The sequence below is a fragment of the Bactrocera tryoni genome, chromosome 1, assembly GCF_016617805.1.
Source record: "Bactrocera tryoni isolate S06 chromosome 1, CSIRO_BtryS06_freeze2, whole genome shotgun sequence".
NCBI classification, from domain to species: domain Eukaryota; kingdom Metazoa; phylum Arthropoda; class Insecta; order Diptera; family Tephritidae; genus Bactrocera; species Bactrocera tryoni.
The window spans coordinates 1,429,395-1,446,319 of NC_052499.1; the positions used below are offsets into that span (position 1 = coordinate 1,429,395).

The window sequence follows — 16,925 nt, forward strand, 5'->3', positions numbered from 1 at the left end:
GTCGCAGCAAAAGACATTAAAATTTGTAACATTTACTTGTATCTTTATTTTTTCTTAGCCAACTGCATACACGCATACTCATGCACCCAAGTCTACACTCATTATTTTGACAGTGTTGGTAATGTTTATAGTGGCGGAGCGAGCCACAGTGTCTGCCATGAAATAGGATATTTCGGCGCCAAACAGGTTTCCCATGCAGCAACAACGCCAATATAAATCATTGCGCTTTTTAGTAGTTATAAATAAACATTCTGCTAGTCTTACTTATTTTATGACTTTTATTTTGCCATTCAAACGAGTACCATGCTGGCGAGTATGGAGACAATTGAGCCACTCATCAAACCGAGTAAGGAATCAGCGGCTTCCGATAGCGAATTAGCCAGTGAGTAGTCAAGTTGGAACATGATACAGCATGCGACCACTTGGCACAGTGGCCAAATGCGGAGTTTGTGATGATAGCAAAATGCGTTTCATGTCTTATCTTTTGCGTATACACTTAGCTTTAATGTTTTCGAAGATTTCGTTAATTTTTAATTTCATTTTCGGGAGTTCTGCCATCCATTGCACCGAGCTTCTAGAACCTTCTTCTCTCTAACCAAACTTTTTAAAGACTTTTTAAGAACCCCTGGGCGTTGAATAAGTTTTGACAATTCAAACGTCATGTGCGAAAGTTATAAATCATTTTAGCCGTCCATATGTTTTGGAGTATTTTTTTTATAATTTGTCTCGTATCAAAGTTGATGTTTTCCTATATGTGTTGAATATCTTGTAGTGGACCTTATAGATTTCAAATTATTACGCATTGGATTTTATAAATATTTTTATGACAGGATTTTTTTGGTGTTTTCTGCATTAATTGCCGTGAAGCGTTTTACGTTTTAAGTTCTTGTCAAAAAAGTTGACAGATCACGGGTGAGTCGTGCCAAGGTGTCATGTTATTTTTATTCAGTATTGTTTGGCATTTCATCATGGAAAGACTTACGCCAGAACAACTTCAACTTAATTACGAAAATTCCTGTTATGTAAAGAATGTACATAAGTATTTCGCGCGCTTCGCTCAATTTATGGCCAATTCGATTTTACTGAGCGTACTATTCGCAACACCATCATCCATCTTGAGACGCAGCATTTATTATTACGTACTATGAATGACTGAATAGACCATATGCAACAAGCAATGAAGAAAATATAGCAACTGTAGCTGAGAGTGTAGTCGAAGACCGTGAAGAGTGGATTCGGCGCCGTTCGTAGCAACTCGAACTGACATATGGAACGCCCTGGCGCATTTTAAATCAAGATCAAAAATTAAAGGCGCACAAACTGAAACGGTTCGACCTTCCCAAGCGACATCGCTTCGCTCTATGGGCTTTTGAAAAGTTCCAAGAAGATCCGACATTTTCGAGTCAAATTTTGTTCACCATTGAGGCCCATATCTGGCTCAATAGGTATGTAAACAAGCAAAATTGCCGCATTTGGGACGAAGAGCAACCTGTAGAAATTTAAGAGCATCCAGGTAAAACAACAGTTTGGTGTGATTTGTGGGCCGGTGGAATCATCGGTGCATATTTAAAAAAAAAATGAGAACGATGAGAACGTTACCGTCAATAGCGACCGTTGTCGCGCCACGGTAACCGACTATTTGAAGCTGAAAATTGAAGCTCTTGACATTTGGTTTCAACAAGCCGGTGCCACTTCCCACACATTGCATTAATCAATGGATTTATTGAGAGAGCACTTCGGTGAGCATATAATTTCACGTTTTGGGCCGATCGAATGACCACCAAGCTCTTGTTAAATCACGCCGTTAGATTTTTTCCTGTGGGGATATGTAAAGCCTAAAATCTATGCGGATAATCCCTCTTCAATTCAGGCCTTAGAGCAAAACATTACGCGTGTCATTCGCCAGTTACCAGTCGAAATGCTAGAACGAGTCATCGAAAATTGAACTCAACGGATGGACGACCTGAGACAATACCGTGGCCAACACTTGAAAGAGATAATCTTTAAAAAGATTATGAGAAAGAATGTTCTTTCGAATGATAATAAACACTCGCCAATAAAATTGAAGTCTCTGTGTTTTCTTTAAAATGGATCACCCTTTATATACATTTTTATCCACACAAATTTGTGATTTCCCCACAGTGCAGCAGCGTCGTCACTCGTCATTTGACCTCTTGGCGTTCACATTCACTCGTTGCTCTTCGAAATTTTTTAATATAGCTAAAATTTGTAAGCTCTTTTATTGCCATTGGGCAGGTAGTGCAAATAGATTACACATAGCCATGCAGGTGCTGCTGCAAAACCATTGCGCATTTTTTGTATTTCATTCTATCGGTTCATCGAAACCTTAGCTCGCGATCCAATTACAAATGAAATAGAATAGAAAAAATGTGCAATCGGAACTTTTAGTGCTGCGTAAGAGTTGGCAATAAAGTTTCGTAGTTGCCAATGTATGCTTGTGCGGTATGGTATGTTATATATGTACATTTGTATGTACAGAATGTTGATGTCATTCTTGGTACATATAGAAGTGTTTTTTTTTCAATTATGTTTACATACCTACATGTGTGTAGACTTGTACTAATGTAACTTTATCTATCTGAACTTATGCCGAATTTATTGCTTGTGCAGATTAATGTCGTAAATAAGTATACATATGTACATACTTTGCTATGTATGTTGCACCCACCTTTAAAATCTTTAATTGCCAAACTTTGCTTAATTTATTTACTCAGTTGTTAGTTACTTTTTGAGAAAATGAGATGAGGTCAAAATGACCCGAGTAAAGGAATAGTAAATCGAATTTCTTTATTTCAGGAATTAATAAATTATTATTGTATTTAATGAAGCTGGAACTTGTTTGGAAAAAAATAAAAAAAAAATATCAATAATATAATGTTTAATTAAATGGTTATATCACAACCTCAGCGATATAGTATCCATATGAACGGTTTTTAGCCAGCAGCCACTTGATCACACGCGTTGCTTATTTCGAATATTTTATAACTGTTCCGACCATAAATGTCGAAGAATCCAATTAAATGCTGTACTCAAAACCAAAGAAGTGCGATTTTATGCCGTTGTTTACCAACAAACACACATCTTTAGACGTTCGCAAGAGCATTAATTGAATCCTTAAAGCTCTGCTTATATGCTCGATTGTTGGCTGGCTTTAAATACACGATGCCCCCAAAACTCGAGCGGTCAAAGCATAGCGGCAACGCCGTATCGACCAGCAGTCTTATTGGTCGATCTTGCAGTTGTCTAAATATGGACAGCGTAGACGCACTAAATTCGCGCTGGCATAATGAAGATGATGTGTAAACGGTAATAGCAAAATAAGATTTCGCAAGCCGATGCGAAACGCTGGTGCGACAGTTGGACCAACCGCCACTATTCGGGTTAGTGGCTTGTGAACGCCGAGCCATTTTAATATTGCAACATTACGTATTTAGCTATCTGCCGAGGAATGCGATTGCCGGGTCTTGAATAAGACCGAGGGAGTAAGCGGCACTAGCAACAGAAGTGGCTAAGGCATGAAGAGCAAGAACCAAACATGTTATTCTGCGCCGAACGACGCGATGCGCCATTTTTTGCGCACACCATAGTCGCCGCATGCCGCATGCCACATCAATATAAATAAATTGCCAGCTCAACCGCGGTAACAAACAGCAACATCCAAGTCCAAGTGGCGGAGGGCGGACGCTAGAGTCTGCCAAAAGCGAAGGTAAAACATTTAAACCAAAATAAAAATAACAACAACAAAGTGAACAGTAAACCGCAACATAAGCGAGCGAAAATCAGCTGTGGCGAGCACAGCGGCAGAGGGCAGCTGATAATAAGAAATACCTACAGCCGTGCTGGTGGCAGACGAGCAAAAATACTAAAGCAAGCACAGTAAGTAAATATATGCCACTGATTGTAGCCAAACCGTAACAAAAAAAATAACAAGACGAAGTAGCCCGCGAGTGGCCGAACAAGAAAAGCATGACTTTTTGTGCCCTGTCCGCGGCACTGTCTGCGCACCCCGCAGAGGCTTGCTCGGTTTATGGAGTCCCGGTAGCATAGGAGCATAAGACAATGCAACTTGATTTCCATGCAGTCGTACGGACGCTTTGGGCGCAGCAGTACGAGGGCACCACAACAACATTTCTGGAAAACTGACTAAAGCGCCAACAATAACAAAGACAGCAATGAGCGTAACCATAGCACAAAAAGCGCCAACATCCGTAACAACAGCAACAATGGCGAACAATGTAAATAAATAAAGGCAACAATGCCAAAACAAAGAGAAAAGCGATCCATCCGAATGCCGAACACCGATCAGTGTGCTGTCTGTCATGACCCTGGAGCGGGCTGAAATGACTTCGCGCGCTTTCATGGGGAAATAAACAACGTATGTACATACATTTTTGTGTGTGTATCAGTGTGCTTGCGAATTTGTGGTGGGCGTGCGCATGTGCGAGCATCGGTAGAGTGATATGAGCAGATATGGTCGAGGTATGTGAAATTCGAGCATTGTCTGGAAGTTGTGGGCGAATCATGATCGTAATTGGAATGCGATATTTGCTTTAATTGAAGATCTTTATTGCCTACCATTAACTTAATAACAGCATACTGGCGTACTTTTGTATCTGTTTATGCACAACTACGCGAATGGGAAAAGGTTTTATTGCGACCAAAAATATCTTGACTTGCCAAAATGAATTTTAAAATACTTACATATGTTATATGGTTCTTTTGCGAAATTGATTTTTAACGCTAACATGTTTCAGTTGAATTCCTTAGACCGCTGACGATAACAGTAAACACTATGTTTGTTTGAGAACTAGGTACATATGTACTTCCTGGAAAGTCTAAAGAACTTATGTTAGATGTTAATTTAGGAAAAACGACCCCAAGACGTCGTGATAGAGCGTCTTACAATCGTAGGATTGAAAATTTTGGAAAAATTGTCGGGATTCAATGTGAAAACATCCATAAAAGAACAGATCATGCTGTATACCTGTAGGCTTTTTTGGTATGTACAATCACACATATGTACTTCCACATGCAACGTTATTTTTGTTTCGCGTACAGGAATTGCGAACAAGAAGCAAATAAGTAGTCGTGCACGTAGACTTGAAGCGTACGTAAATGCACAATGAGCCGGCAACGGCCAGCCCATGTTTTTAGCCGCCGCCGCCGTCGGAAGCCATTTCAGAAATGTTAAGCTTCCAGCGCCGACGCTGTGCGAACATACAACAGAGTAGCCGTGGGTAAACGAAAAATAAAGGAACAAACACAAATATAAAAGTAAACAATTTTACAATTCAGTAGAATAACAAACAGAAATTTACTAAATCGCACGCTATAATCAACGCAATGGATGGACAAAGCAATGAAGAAGAAAAAAAGGCAGCAGAAAAAAAATTAAGCAGAAGATAGACGACGGTTGGCGTTTGGCGAGCGCAGCTTGGACCAGAGGGCCCAAGAAGACAGAAAATAAAAGGAGAAACCACTGCGGCTGGAAGACAAGAAAAAAACGTTGATGCTACCGATGATAGCGATGATTATGCTGACGTTTTATAGCATAATGGAGAGTGAAGGGGCATTGGTCAATACAAAGGCCTAAACACCGTTCAGCACCATTCATTGGTACCAGTGAAACAGGTCAATATCAAATCGAATTCTTGCGAATTTCTCAGATACTTGAATAAATACTACAAATATACGAGCATACGAGTGCTTACGATGTGTCTAAAAAAAAGAAGAGATTCAATGTTGATTACTTAATGACGGGTCTCTGACCGCGTTGTAGTTAGTTAGCAAGGAAGAAGGTACGTAAGTACTAAAGTGACTAAGAATTCGCTTAAAATCGAGTTGAATGGTGTGGCCGACGCTTGTGTTGGCCTTTAAATGTTATGGCCACGAAACTCTATTAAGTTTGTCCGTTATTTATGTTGGACCAGCATCAGCGTCAGCATTGAGCGATCCGTCAACAGCGTAGCGCTGATCGTACGGAATGTAAGCTCTTATGTGCATACTTGTATATCTGTAAAATATATACTTACATATGTATGTATGTGCTATAGAAACCGAGAATCACCAAGTGCCTTGTTCTAACATTTTGTTCCTTTGTTTGGAGCGTGGCTTGTACCGCTTCATTCCTTCCCTGCTCCCTCCCTTTCCACCTGTTTTGGTTTAGCTTTTGATGCTATTGTTCTTGTTGTGGTTGTGTGTGCACATGTTGCGGACAATTGATGGATGGTAAGGCAGCTATCGATTTAGTCGTTCAGATTCATTCGGCATCATTAAGCACACAGTTGGAAGACATGATAGCTCATATACATATATGCAACAAAAATACACGTATTTATACATACATGCATACAAACATACATAACTATTTGAGCGGTTACCGCATCGAGCCAGCAAAACAGGTAACACAAGCATACAGCAGTGTCTTCTATCGATTGTAGTGTACACACATTTATGGTAACATGAACTCACTACTCAATTCCCCGAGCGTTCGGCTTGTGTCTTTATGGAGTCGCTTCTTCGCAATTAATATATTTGGTGTACTGAATCAGCACAAACATTTAATACAAATTGGTAGCAAAAAAATGTCTGCTGGACCAGCGGGTTGACTTGATAACAGGAACTATTCTAAGCGAACATTAAGAATGATCTCGAATTTTATGTCAGTGAAGGCATATAATTGTATTCATTACTAAACGTTTCTTTAACAAATATGTATTCAAATTGGCGAGGCCATGGAATTTTATGCTCTTTTGAACAGAAAGAAATTACTCATGGTTCTTGGAAACGTAGCTTCCTCAATATTTTCGCTATAATTGGTAATTTATTTCGAGATAAGTTCATTCAACAATCATTTGCATATCAGGGAATACACTTTCAATTAGCGACTTGAGCTTGCTCATTGCACTAAACCTGAGTGCAGACAAAAAAGAAGAGAAAAAAAATAATTTTTTATGGAGTGAAACGTCAAGAGCTCGATTAGACTTACGGAGTCGACTAAAGTGGAAACAGAAACTGACTGACTAACTAACTCTTTTAAGTGATTGTTTGCCACCTAATCAGCATTAGCTCTTCACTTCACTTCAAAACTCTACTTGAAGCGTTTTTGATTACAAACTTGAAGGAATATTCGCTAAATATTTGTTTATCTAATTCCAAATAGTTATCTAATTCTGCTCAATAAAATATTGGGCGGTCGAAAAAGTCTTTTCGTATTTTGAAGTTGAAAAAAAGTTACAGCTGTTCAAAAATGAGTGAAAATAATGAAGAAATTCGCTATATTTTGAAATTTTTGTATAGAAAAGGGAAGAATACCACGCAAGACGATGCTGTATCAGTTCGTGTAGCACAACAATGGTTCGCTTGCTTCCGTTCTGGAAATTTCGATATGAAAGATGCACCTCGCTCTGGTCGAACTATCATGGAAAAAGTCGATGGAATTACGGAAAGGATTGATTAGGACCATCAGATAATTAGCCATGACAGCGCGAAGGAACTTAACATTCATCATCAAACGGTTTTGAATCATTTAAAAAAGGCTGGCTACGAAATGAAGCTCGATGTTTGGGTGCCAAATGAATTGTCTGTGAATATTTTAATGGACCGAACCAACATCTGCGATTCTTTGCTGAAACGAAATGAATTCGAACCATTTCTGAAACGAATGGTAACAGAAGACTAAAAGTGTATCAAATACGACAATAATGGTCGCAAAGCCAAGATTGACGCCTCGAAAGGTTATGCTGAGTATTTGGTGGGATTAGAAAGGAATCATCCACTATGAGCTGCTCCAGCCTGGTCGAACAATTGATTCCAGGTTTTTGTCAACAACTAGTGAGATTGAAGCAAGCAATCGAAAAAAAAAACGAAAACGGCCACAACTGATCAACAGAAAGGGTATCGACTTCTATCAGGACAACGCTAGACCACACACAACTTTGATGACTTGGCAAAAACTTGGAGAGCTTGGCAGTTTTGATGGATCCATCATATAGCCCTGACCGTCCGCCATCGAACTACCATTTAATTCGGTCAACGCAGTACTCCCTTAATGGAGTAAAGTTTGCTTCAAGAGAAGCTTGTGAAAATTACTTGTCGCAGTTTTTCGCCGAGAAACCGAAAAGTTTTACATTGATGGAATAATGTCTCTAACGGAAAAATGAGAAAAAGTGGTCGAGAAAAATGGGGAAAAAGTGGTCGACCAAAATGGTAAATATTTGGTTCATTAAAGCTTACAAATATAAAAAATAAGTTGAAGTTTGATTAGAAAGAGGAAAAGACTTTTTCGACTGCCCAATAATAAGACGAAACGAATTAAAGAACGTGAGGGTATTGTTCAATGAACTTAAATGTAGAATAGTGCTTTATATTATACCTCGCAGCCATTGCTTTACATTGCCTTCGGATTTCGGTTGCTTCAACAAATAAGGATATGTATGTAACTTTCCTTTTCAATAAAATACTTTATAAACCGGAATAGCACTGTGCGAGGCTTTGTACAGGACAAAACCGCATGTTTACCTTCGCAAATTGCATGAAGAAGCCCCTTTCCCTACTAAATTGGCATCGAACCGAGGCGTTAGGTGATGTAACTGTGATGTAACTACCACTGTTTGCACAGTTCAGCAATTTCCTTTCTCTTGATGGTGTCGCTTAGTAGGCGCTTGAAAGGTTAACTCTGTATACTTACCTATGTATGTAAAAATATAGGAAAAATACTCACAATGATACACATTAACCTGGCTTTGAGGTCTCCTCTATATGAGAAGGCTCCTGTGTTGTACCGTCGTAAGACAGATGATGATCAGCCGACATACTCTTAAGTGCACAAGTGCAAAGGTAAGATTGTAAACATGTGGGCCAGTTAGAGCCAGAGAAATAGCGTCGAGAACGCCGAAGATGCTTTATAGAAAAAAGAAGGAATAAAACAGTGAGGAGGGTCGTCAGCACAAAACGCCCCTTGTAGCAAGCAGTTTCTTTGAGCCCAAAGCGAGAGTACTGCTGCAACGGCGACAGATACACAGCGAGATTTTGCGGTCGCTTAGAAGGCAACGGGCATTTTCTTTGAGATAACAATTTCACTGAACGCTTACAAACGAAAGCGCTTAACTTTAATGCCCTTAGTTTCTTATTTGCTCATTTACTATGCTCTAAGTGCAGAAAACCCAAGAAGGTATCATAGCGCACCTAAGAAGAAATTGGAAAATATAAATAATTTGTACGAATATGCAACAGTATTTGATTTTCCCTTGGTTCCTGTACTGTGCTACTGCTACTTAATTATTGCAAAGCACTAATGACAATGGAATGGCATTTAGTTCATTCCAGAACTCATCTTCTACTGAGTCTAAATGAACTCGCAGATATGTATCTACAACAAATGTCGAAATGCTTTATGACGTCGGCCCACATGTGAGCGCATACGCACCTATGGACAAACGTTTGAAGCCAGCATTCATCAACACGTCGAGCGTAAAACGGATATCACATAAAAATCTGCGGTTGACCGCACAAAAATTTTACTTACTACTTATGTTTATTTATACAATATGTATATGTGCATACATACATATGTACGTATAATAGTAATAGGTATATACACATGTATGTACATAAACCAGTTCCAGTTCAAATTTTAAATAGGCACAAGCATTAAAAATAGAGTAGTCAAGACTTAGCAGACAACGCAAACTTAGTAAAAAGATGGATTCAGGATTGTTCAAAATTACCAGGTTTGTTATTTCTTTTCTAAATTTAACTTTAGAGTCTTAAAGTCCGCTCCGAAGCACCTAACAAGTATAAAAGTAACACCAACTCGAGAACTTCAATAGTGGCTAGATTATTTAAAACAAGAGTTAGAACACGCGCTAACTAATGTTATCATGATAGTGACATTAGTTATGTTCAGAGGTATTTTAGTTTTTGAAAGTAAAATGCTTGTACACTGTATCATACTTTATGTAGCAATCAAAACGTAAAAATATTGTTAGAATTATACAGTGTGGTAATTTATTTCAAATATTACTATTAAATATCGCATACATATGAACATACACATAAAGACTTAAGCAGGGCCACCGTTACTCAGAAAAATATTTTGATTCAAACCAAAAATCCATTAAATTTTCTTCTCCCAAATGCTGTGGGAACTCAGTTGGAACTGCGGCAACTTTTGGAAAGTAGCCAAATAATGTAAATGAAAGCATTTCGTTTTGAGTACATTTGGGTTTTCGGCACACTTTCACGCATATTAATAGCTAAGCAAGTATGTAATTAGTGATTGAGTAATATCTATGCACGTTTTAAGGAAATATTATTTTGAAGACAATACAAGCGATTGGGGAAGCAGCCATAAAATCTGACGATTATTCGAACCGTATCTACGCCATTATCAAGTTTTCGATCTTACTCCCACTAAACAAATATTTGATTTGTGGTAAATGATCAAAAATAATATTATTTTTTTATTTTCAAGCAAGGCGTTATCAAATATTTTATCATATAATTTATTTTTTTATTGTTATTTTTTATGATTTTGTGACTAGCATACAATATGCACATATAAACTTAATTTTATAAATATTTTCAATTTCCTTCAAATTAATTGCATTATCGAGCAATTGCTAACTACATACCATTTTTATTCGAAATCATTGGTAAGTCTGGCGCCACAATAATACAATGGTAAACCACGGTAGCATGTTTGGCAGGTAGCGTTAAAAATATTCGGTAATAAACATACATATGTACATCAGAACAGTGCCAGCATCGGAGGATTGCAGGTTAAAATACATTCATTGCCTTTCGTTGACGCTGATTGTCCCAAATAAATAAAAATCTTAATTTTCCAGCATTCTTTTAGTGGTGAGAGTTTAAACGGCATTTTTGTTGATGTACGAATGCAAAATTTGAAGGGAAAAAACATAGTTAATGAGAGTATTTATGAGATACTAGAAATAGGAAAACGAAAACCTATCCACAACACGCCCTCACCTCCGCAAATAACAATCAACTTTGTTAACAGTCTTGGCTCAGTCTGTTGTTACAGCGACTGCGACGGCTGCTGCTGCAGAGATTGTTGTTTTGTTGAGCAGCAGTAGGGACGAGGCGTGAAGAAAAGCAACGTCAGCCATCGTTAATAGAAACGTGATGAGCGAATAAGCAAGCATTTGAGTAGAATAGGTGAGTATGAGAAGATATAGCAACCACGGCAACTTTAATGTTGAATGCGGCAAATACTAAATCTGCCGGAAAGGGAATTTCATTTCTACCGCATTCGCATTTAATAATAATTATTTCATTTGCCATTTCTACGAGTTATTTACTTTATGTGTGGTTATTTTTAGACCAAACTCCATAAACTCATATATTAATATATAGGATATATTGATAAATATAGTTGAAGATATTTCATAAAGCTAATTTAATTCGCATTTACCTTTTGGTTATTAATATTAACAGTAATTTTGGTATTTTCTTGAATATCAATAACCGTTTGTTTTGTTTATTTTCTGCTGAGAATTCGTTGATGGTCGTTTTTGGCCCGTTGTCAAACTTTTATGCTCTTTATGGCTCTCTTTTTTGCGATAATCACACACAAACCACTTCACAAAATCACCGTTCAGAAATATTTAAGAAATTTATTATGATGAACTCCACCAAATGCCTTTATAACTTATGTATTTTCACTAGCATATTTCTCAAAATTACCAAACAATTTTCATATTTAATTAGCAACAACCTTCAATAGCGAATTTATTTTATATGCATTCCACGTTAATTGTTGTTTGCTAAATTTTAATCACAATTTCACTGCTGGTAGTCTTTCCGCACTCACTTTGTTTTACAATCAATTAATTAAATCAAACTCAAGTTGAACATGTGTGTACAACGAGAAAAACACAGCAACGCGTTAATATTTTTTCACCGAGAAATTTGCGATTATTGTCCAAACACAAAGACCTTTTCAGAGCGACTGACTGTAATTTTGACATACATTTCTCCTCAAGATTTCTCCATCGAAAACTTGTTTTACTTCACGAATTTCGCGCTACAGCTGCTTTTCTCTGATATTCTCTTGTCTGTTGTTGGGTGTGTTAGTGAGAGAATGTGTTTTTCGCCGTGTATAAATTATCTTATTGGTCATTTTTGACGGGAAAAGAGTTCAAAATATTTTTTGCAAATGAGCACGGTTTGTATTCGCCGCACCATATGACATTTTCGGTTTCATTTCAGCTGTATACAGTGTTGATGCTGAAAGGTATAAAAAAAGAAGAAATGCCTGTTGTTACGTTGCATGCTGAAATTTAAATATAATGGATAATTGCTTCCATTATAAAAGTTAATTCAGATTAATAAATTGATGCCTTTCTTTCTAGTTTACTCCCTTCTGGTTGGTGCCTCAATTTCGGCAAATTCGTTTTCGAAATTAAACCAACAACAGAACAGAAACAGTTTTGTGAACTGAACAATACTCATTGTTTGGAAAAGGACTTTATTTTTGGATACACTTCTCTGTTTCAAAATGCAACACCAATTGTTACAAAATATTTCACTTTTTTATTTTTATTGAGCACCTAGCTTCAAAACAGCTGCTTTTGACAATTCTGCAAACCTCTGCAAATCAACAGCAACACGTCTGCAATGTTTTCATTACTGCACAGCATTGAGTCACAATTAAAATAATTTGTTTTGATCGAGTAATAATGGTCAATAAATTTCCAATGCAATTTATGAAGTGATTGTAACGGGAACGAATATAAACAATGGAGGCCGGATTGGATAAAAAATTGCAGGGCTTCCAACTTATCGCACAGGAAAAATTACAGGCGATCATATGTTCTATTCCAGGCAAAAAAGACCTTATAATTGAACCCGGACTAATTAAACCTTTGGAGCATGTTTGCGCTGCATCCTGGCTGAAACTGAAAGGCATACAGAGAATATTCAAATTTGATGGTGATCACATTATTTCACGTACTGCTGAACATCAAATCCACATTTTTTTAATACACAGCAAATTGGAAACATTTCAACAGATTTTAAGGCATATACACGAATTAGAGCGGCTAGAACCGACGGATCTCGATGCCGCAGTAAAAAGTTTTCATATAATATGTGTGCCCACTTGCTTTACCCATTTCCATATGTTGTTGGAAGAGGAAGGCCTTTACGGATTAGTTCAACTGCATCGTTACAACTGGGACTTTATCTGCCTCGATCAAAATGTGCTAAGTTTGGAAATACCAAATGTGAGTAACTGCGGTTTCGTTGTGAGTCGGTTAGTATAATAATGTAAAGGCTTACCTTTAGGTTTTCTCCACACTATTTTTACGCAAGGATACCTCTCTATTACCAGTAATAGCACAATCTCTCCGAGTACTGCAAATCGTTTGTGGACGACCCGAAGTAATTCTCACTTTTGGTGAACATTCTGCATCTTTAGTAAAAATGTTGCAAGCTCTTAATAAGCCTGGTAATGATAATTGTAGTGAGTTGTCCACCGAATTCTCCTCTATTCTTATCATGGATCGTGACAAGGATTATGCATCTAGTTTACTGACCCCGGCTATTTATGCTGGATTACTGCTGGAAGTTTTTAATCGACGAGCCGCAGAAATCGAGTTAGAAACGCATTCAAATAAGATTTCAAAACAAATGTTAGAAATTTTCCAACTACCCCATCGAGCTTATCAGCAAAAACACATTGAAAAGCCGCCAGTAAACAAGGTAAAGCCGTGTAAACTTCCTAGCATACGTATGAACGCAATGAGCGATGAAATTTATGGTGAAAATCGGTACAAGCATTTTGCCCAAGCTAGCAGCCAAATACGTGCACAAGCAAAAACTATCGGATTAGAAGTTCAAAAATTGGGCGACATGAAACTTGATGAGATGCACGACTATGTGGCGCGTAAGTTGCCAAAAGTTACGGAGCTTAAAGCAAAGGTTATGCGACACCTAAACGCCAGCGAACAAATTATAGATATGTTGGGTGGTAACTTTCGTCGTGTGCAATCCTTGGAGGAAGATATACTTAATAATGTAGCGCGCAAACGAATTCATACAGAAATCGATGAACTACTCACATCAGATGGACAAAAGTACAATACCCTTCGTTTGCTTTGCCTATTGCACTTATGCGCTGGAATAAGTGCCGATGAGTTGTCACAATTTTCGCGCAACTATTGTAACTACTTTGGTCAGCAACACTTGGTTATTTTTCAACAATTGGCGATAGCCGGGCTTTTACCGATGATGTGGGAAGAAGATAAAGGAAACACATCTGCGAAAATACTCTCAAATTTGCCGTTACCCAAATTTCAACAAACCGAATTTCAAGCAAATGCTAATAGACTGAGATTAATGGTTTCAACTACTGGTGCTGAGCCAACGCCTGCTAACTCTAACGTAAGCAATGATACTGATGTGGGTAATGTCCCAAGTTCGCCCAGTTGCGCTAGTTACGTGTTTAATAATCTTTATATCCCAATTGTGGCACAACTCTGCTCGTGCTTACTAAAAGCCCAGTCCGCGGAAGAATTTTCGAACAAAGTAGGTATGGTGGACAAGTTAATTATGCACTCACCTGATGGCACAGCACACAACGCCAAATCGTTCGCCAACTCCATTAAATTGAATGACTCCAAGGATATATTTCCTCTGAGAAAACGTAACTTATTTATTTTTGTTCTCGGTGGAGTGACATATGCTGAGATTGCTGCTTGTAATTTAATAGCGCGCCTTACTTGTTCTCAAATTATTGTGGGTTCTGACGCTATTATCAGTGGCAGTGACCTTATCGAGGCAGCTTTCTGACAAAAACGGAATAAACTTGGAAACCTAAAGCAAAAGTTATCCAAATATGAATTTACATTGATATAACAAATACATAAATATGTACTATTTACATTTTTTAATAAAAAAAAGTTCAAATAACAGCAGGCATTCAACAAATCTATTTTTGAGCCAAGGGAAGGCATTTTTAGCGGTAAATTTTCTGAGTTTCCTTTTATCAAGTATGTATGTACTAATTTTAATACAGCGGCGGCAACTAATGTCATATTCGGCGGCGGCGAAACATTCAAAATCAGCTGTTTATCAGCTGTACGTTATACAAACAGATTATTCGCAGAGAACGTGATATACATAAAATAAACCTTCTCTGTTTTTCGTTGATTCTATTGGAATTTCTGTATTTAATAACTTATGTATTAGATTTTAAAATTACTTACTTGGATTTGTGTACTTTTTTTGAAGGAGTTATCTAAAACTGAAAATGTTGCCAAAAAACCAAATTCGACACTTGCACCTGGCCATTGCATGTATGGCGCGTGGTGCTGGTCGTCGATCTAATCCTGGGATCGGGCATCAGCTCAGTAGCATGGAAAGTCTTGACGAACATTTAGAACAAGATCCTGAAGGGTTCGGTGACTTGGAATCGGATTTTATGACAACCAATCATATGCATCGTGAATATGAACGCGAAATGAGTCAACAGCGTGAAAGAATTCGCCAGATTATGGTTAAACACAAATACTTCCGTGAAACGAAGCTGCCGAATTTGCTAACTTATGCTGAGAAAGAGCAAATGCGTACATTGCATTCACGTGACCCTGAGGAGTGGACAGCTGATCGTTTGGCTGAAAGTTTTCCAGCTACACCGGATGTCGTTAAGAAAATAATAACCGCAAAATGGCAAGCTCGTAGTGTACATCGCATACGCAAACACGATGAAGTGGTTATACAAAATTGGGAAAAATTCCGTTCAGATCCACAATTATTGAAATTGCCTCCCGATTTTCAAGCTCACTTGCAAAAGTTTGCCACTAGACGAACAGAAGACTTACTTGCGGTTTCCAGCGGCTTGCCCCCTAAACCAACTTCGTCGCGACCAACAAAACAAGAATTTCTCTCCATTATTACAAGTTGTGATAAATATGCAGAAAAGGAAGTTGCACCAAAGATCACTTCAGGAAATTCACAAAATATGGAAAAAATTCCAAAGGCCACATCAGCTGAAGAAGAAACATATTTGCTACAAAAAGTGTACGACAAACGGAGAATGCGCCTACAAGAGCTGAAAAAGTTTAAACTATCTCCAACCGAATTATCAGTTTGCTCTAGTGAGTTGACCAATAACGAAAATCAGATAATTAATGGAGAAGCGATTGAACAGCAGTCAACTTCTAAATTACACAACCCGAGCGGAACTGGAATAATTTCGAAGGCCCCACATAATCCATTCGCTGATATCAATGCAATCGAAAAATATGAATACAATGAAATTGTTATCAGCGCTGAGGATCAAAAACGCTTTGAAATAACGCGCGTTAAAGACCATATACATATTCCACGCAAAGTGTGGCGGAAAGGTGGAACTTATCGCGTAGAGGACGCGTATTATGATGATGACGGGGAACTGCTATATCGTGTGCCAGGCATGTCTGGAAAGAACTGATAGAAATTTTGTCTACACAATATATATAAAAGAACAGTTTTATTACAAAAAATAAAAGTGATTACTTTTAAATTCAATATTGCAAGACTTTTACTATACCAAGCGAGAGTAAACATGTTTCATGTGATAGCCAAACGCAACAAATAATTTACATATTTCAAATATTTCCGTTGTAGCAAAGATCCTAAAAAAACATGGACCTTATCCGTAGTATTATTTGTTACTTTCGGTAAATTATTCTAGCACTCCAAAAGAAAACAGATTTTTATATATGCATAAGTGTAGTTATACCTTATTCATGTTTATTGTACATAGTCTTTAAAGTGATTATGAGTAAAGCAAATATGACCATAGTGAGAACTTATATTAAATTAGATAAAAGGAGAAGAGAAATAAGCAAATCATGAAGCATATATATATATATCTAATACATATTATATACCTA

The 16,925-nt window shown here is 37.7% G+C and overlaps 3 protein-coding genes across 4 annotated transcripts in view; 2 read left to right on the forward strand and 1 right to left on the reverse strand.

The window, feature by feature from the left end:
- Nucleotides 1–12,241, reverse strand: part of LOC120770974 (furin-like protease 1) — a 264,355-nt gene extending 252,114 nt beyond the window's left edge. For both annotated transcript variants that reach the window (XM_040098713.1, XM_040098722.1), the window contains exon 1: nt 11,459–12,241. The gene's annotated coding sequence lies outside the window, so the exon portion shown is untranslated. The remainder of the gene's footprint in view (nt 1–11,458) is intronic.
- Nucleotides 12,242–12,419: 178 nt separating this feature from the next.
- LOC120770992 (vacuolar protein sorting-associated protein 33B) lies at nt 12,420–14,961 on the forward strand. The gene is made up of 2 exons (XM_040098742.1): nt 12,420–13,271; nt 13,333–14,961. The coding sequence occupies exons 1-2, from the start codon at nt 12,786–12,788 to the stop codon at nt 14,836–14,838; spliced, it is 1,992 nt and encodes a 663-aa protein (XP_039954676.1). The 5' UTR covers nt 12,420–12,785; the 3' UTR covers nt 14,839–14,961.
- A 196-nt stretch (nt 14,962–15,157) lies between these two features.
- Nucleotides 15,158–16,833, forward strand: LOC120782271. Its single transcript, XM_040114462.1, has one exon. It carries the CDS (start codon nt 15,299–15,301, stop codon nt 16,478–16,480), a length of 1,182 nt encoding a protein of 393 aa, XP_039970396.1. The 5' UTR covers nt 15,158–15,298; the 3' UTR covers nt 16,481–16,833.
- Nucleotides 16,834–16,925: the final 92 nt, after the last annotated feature.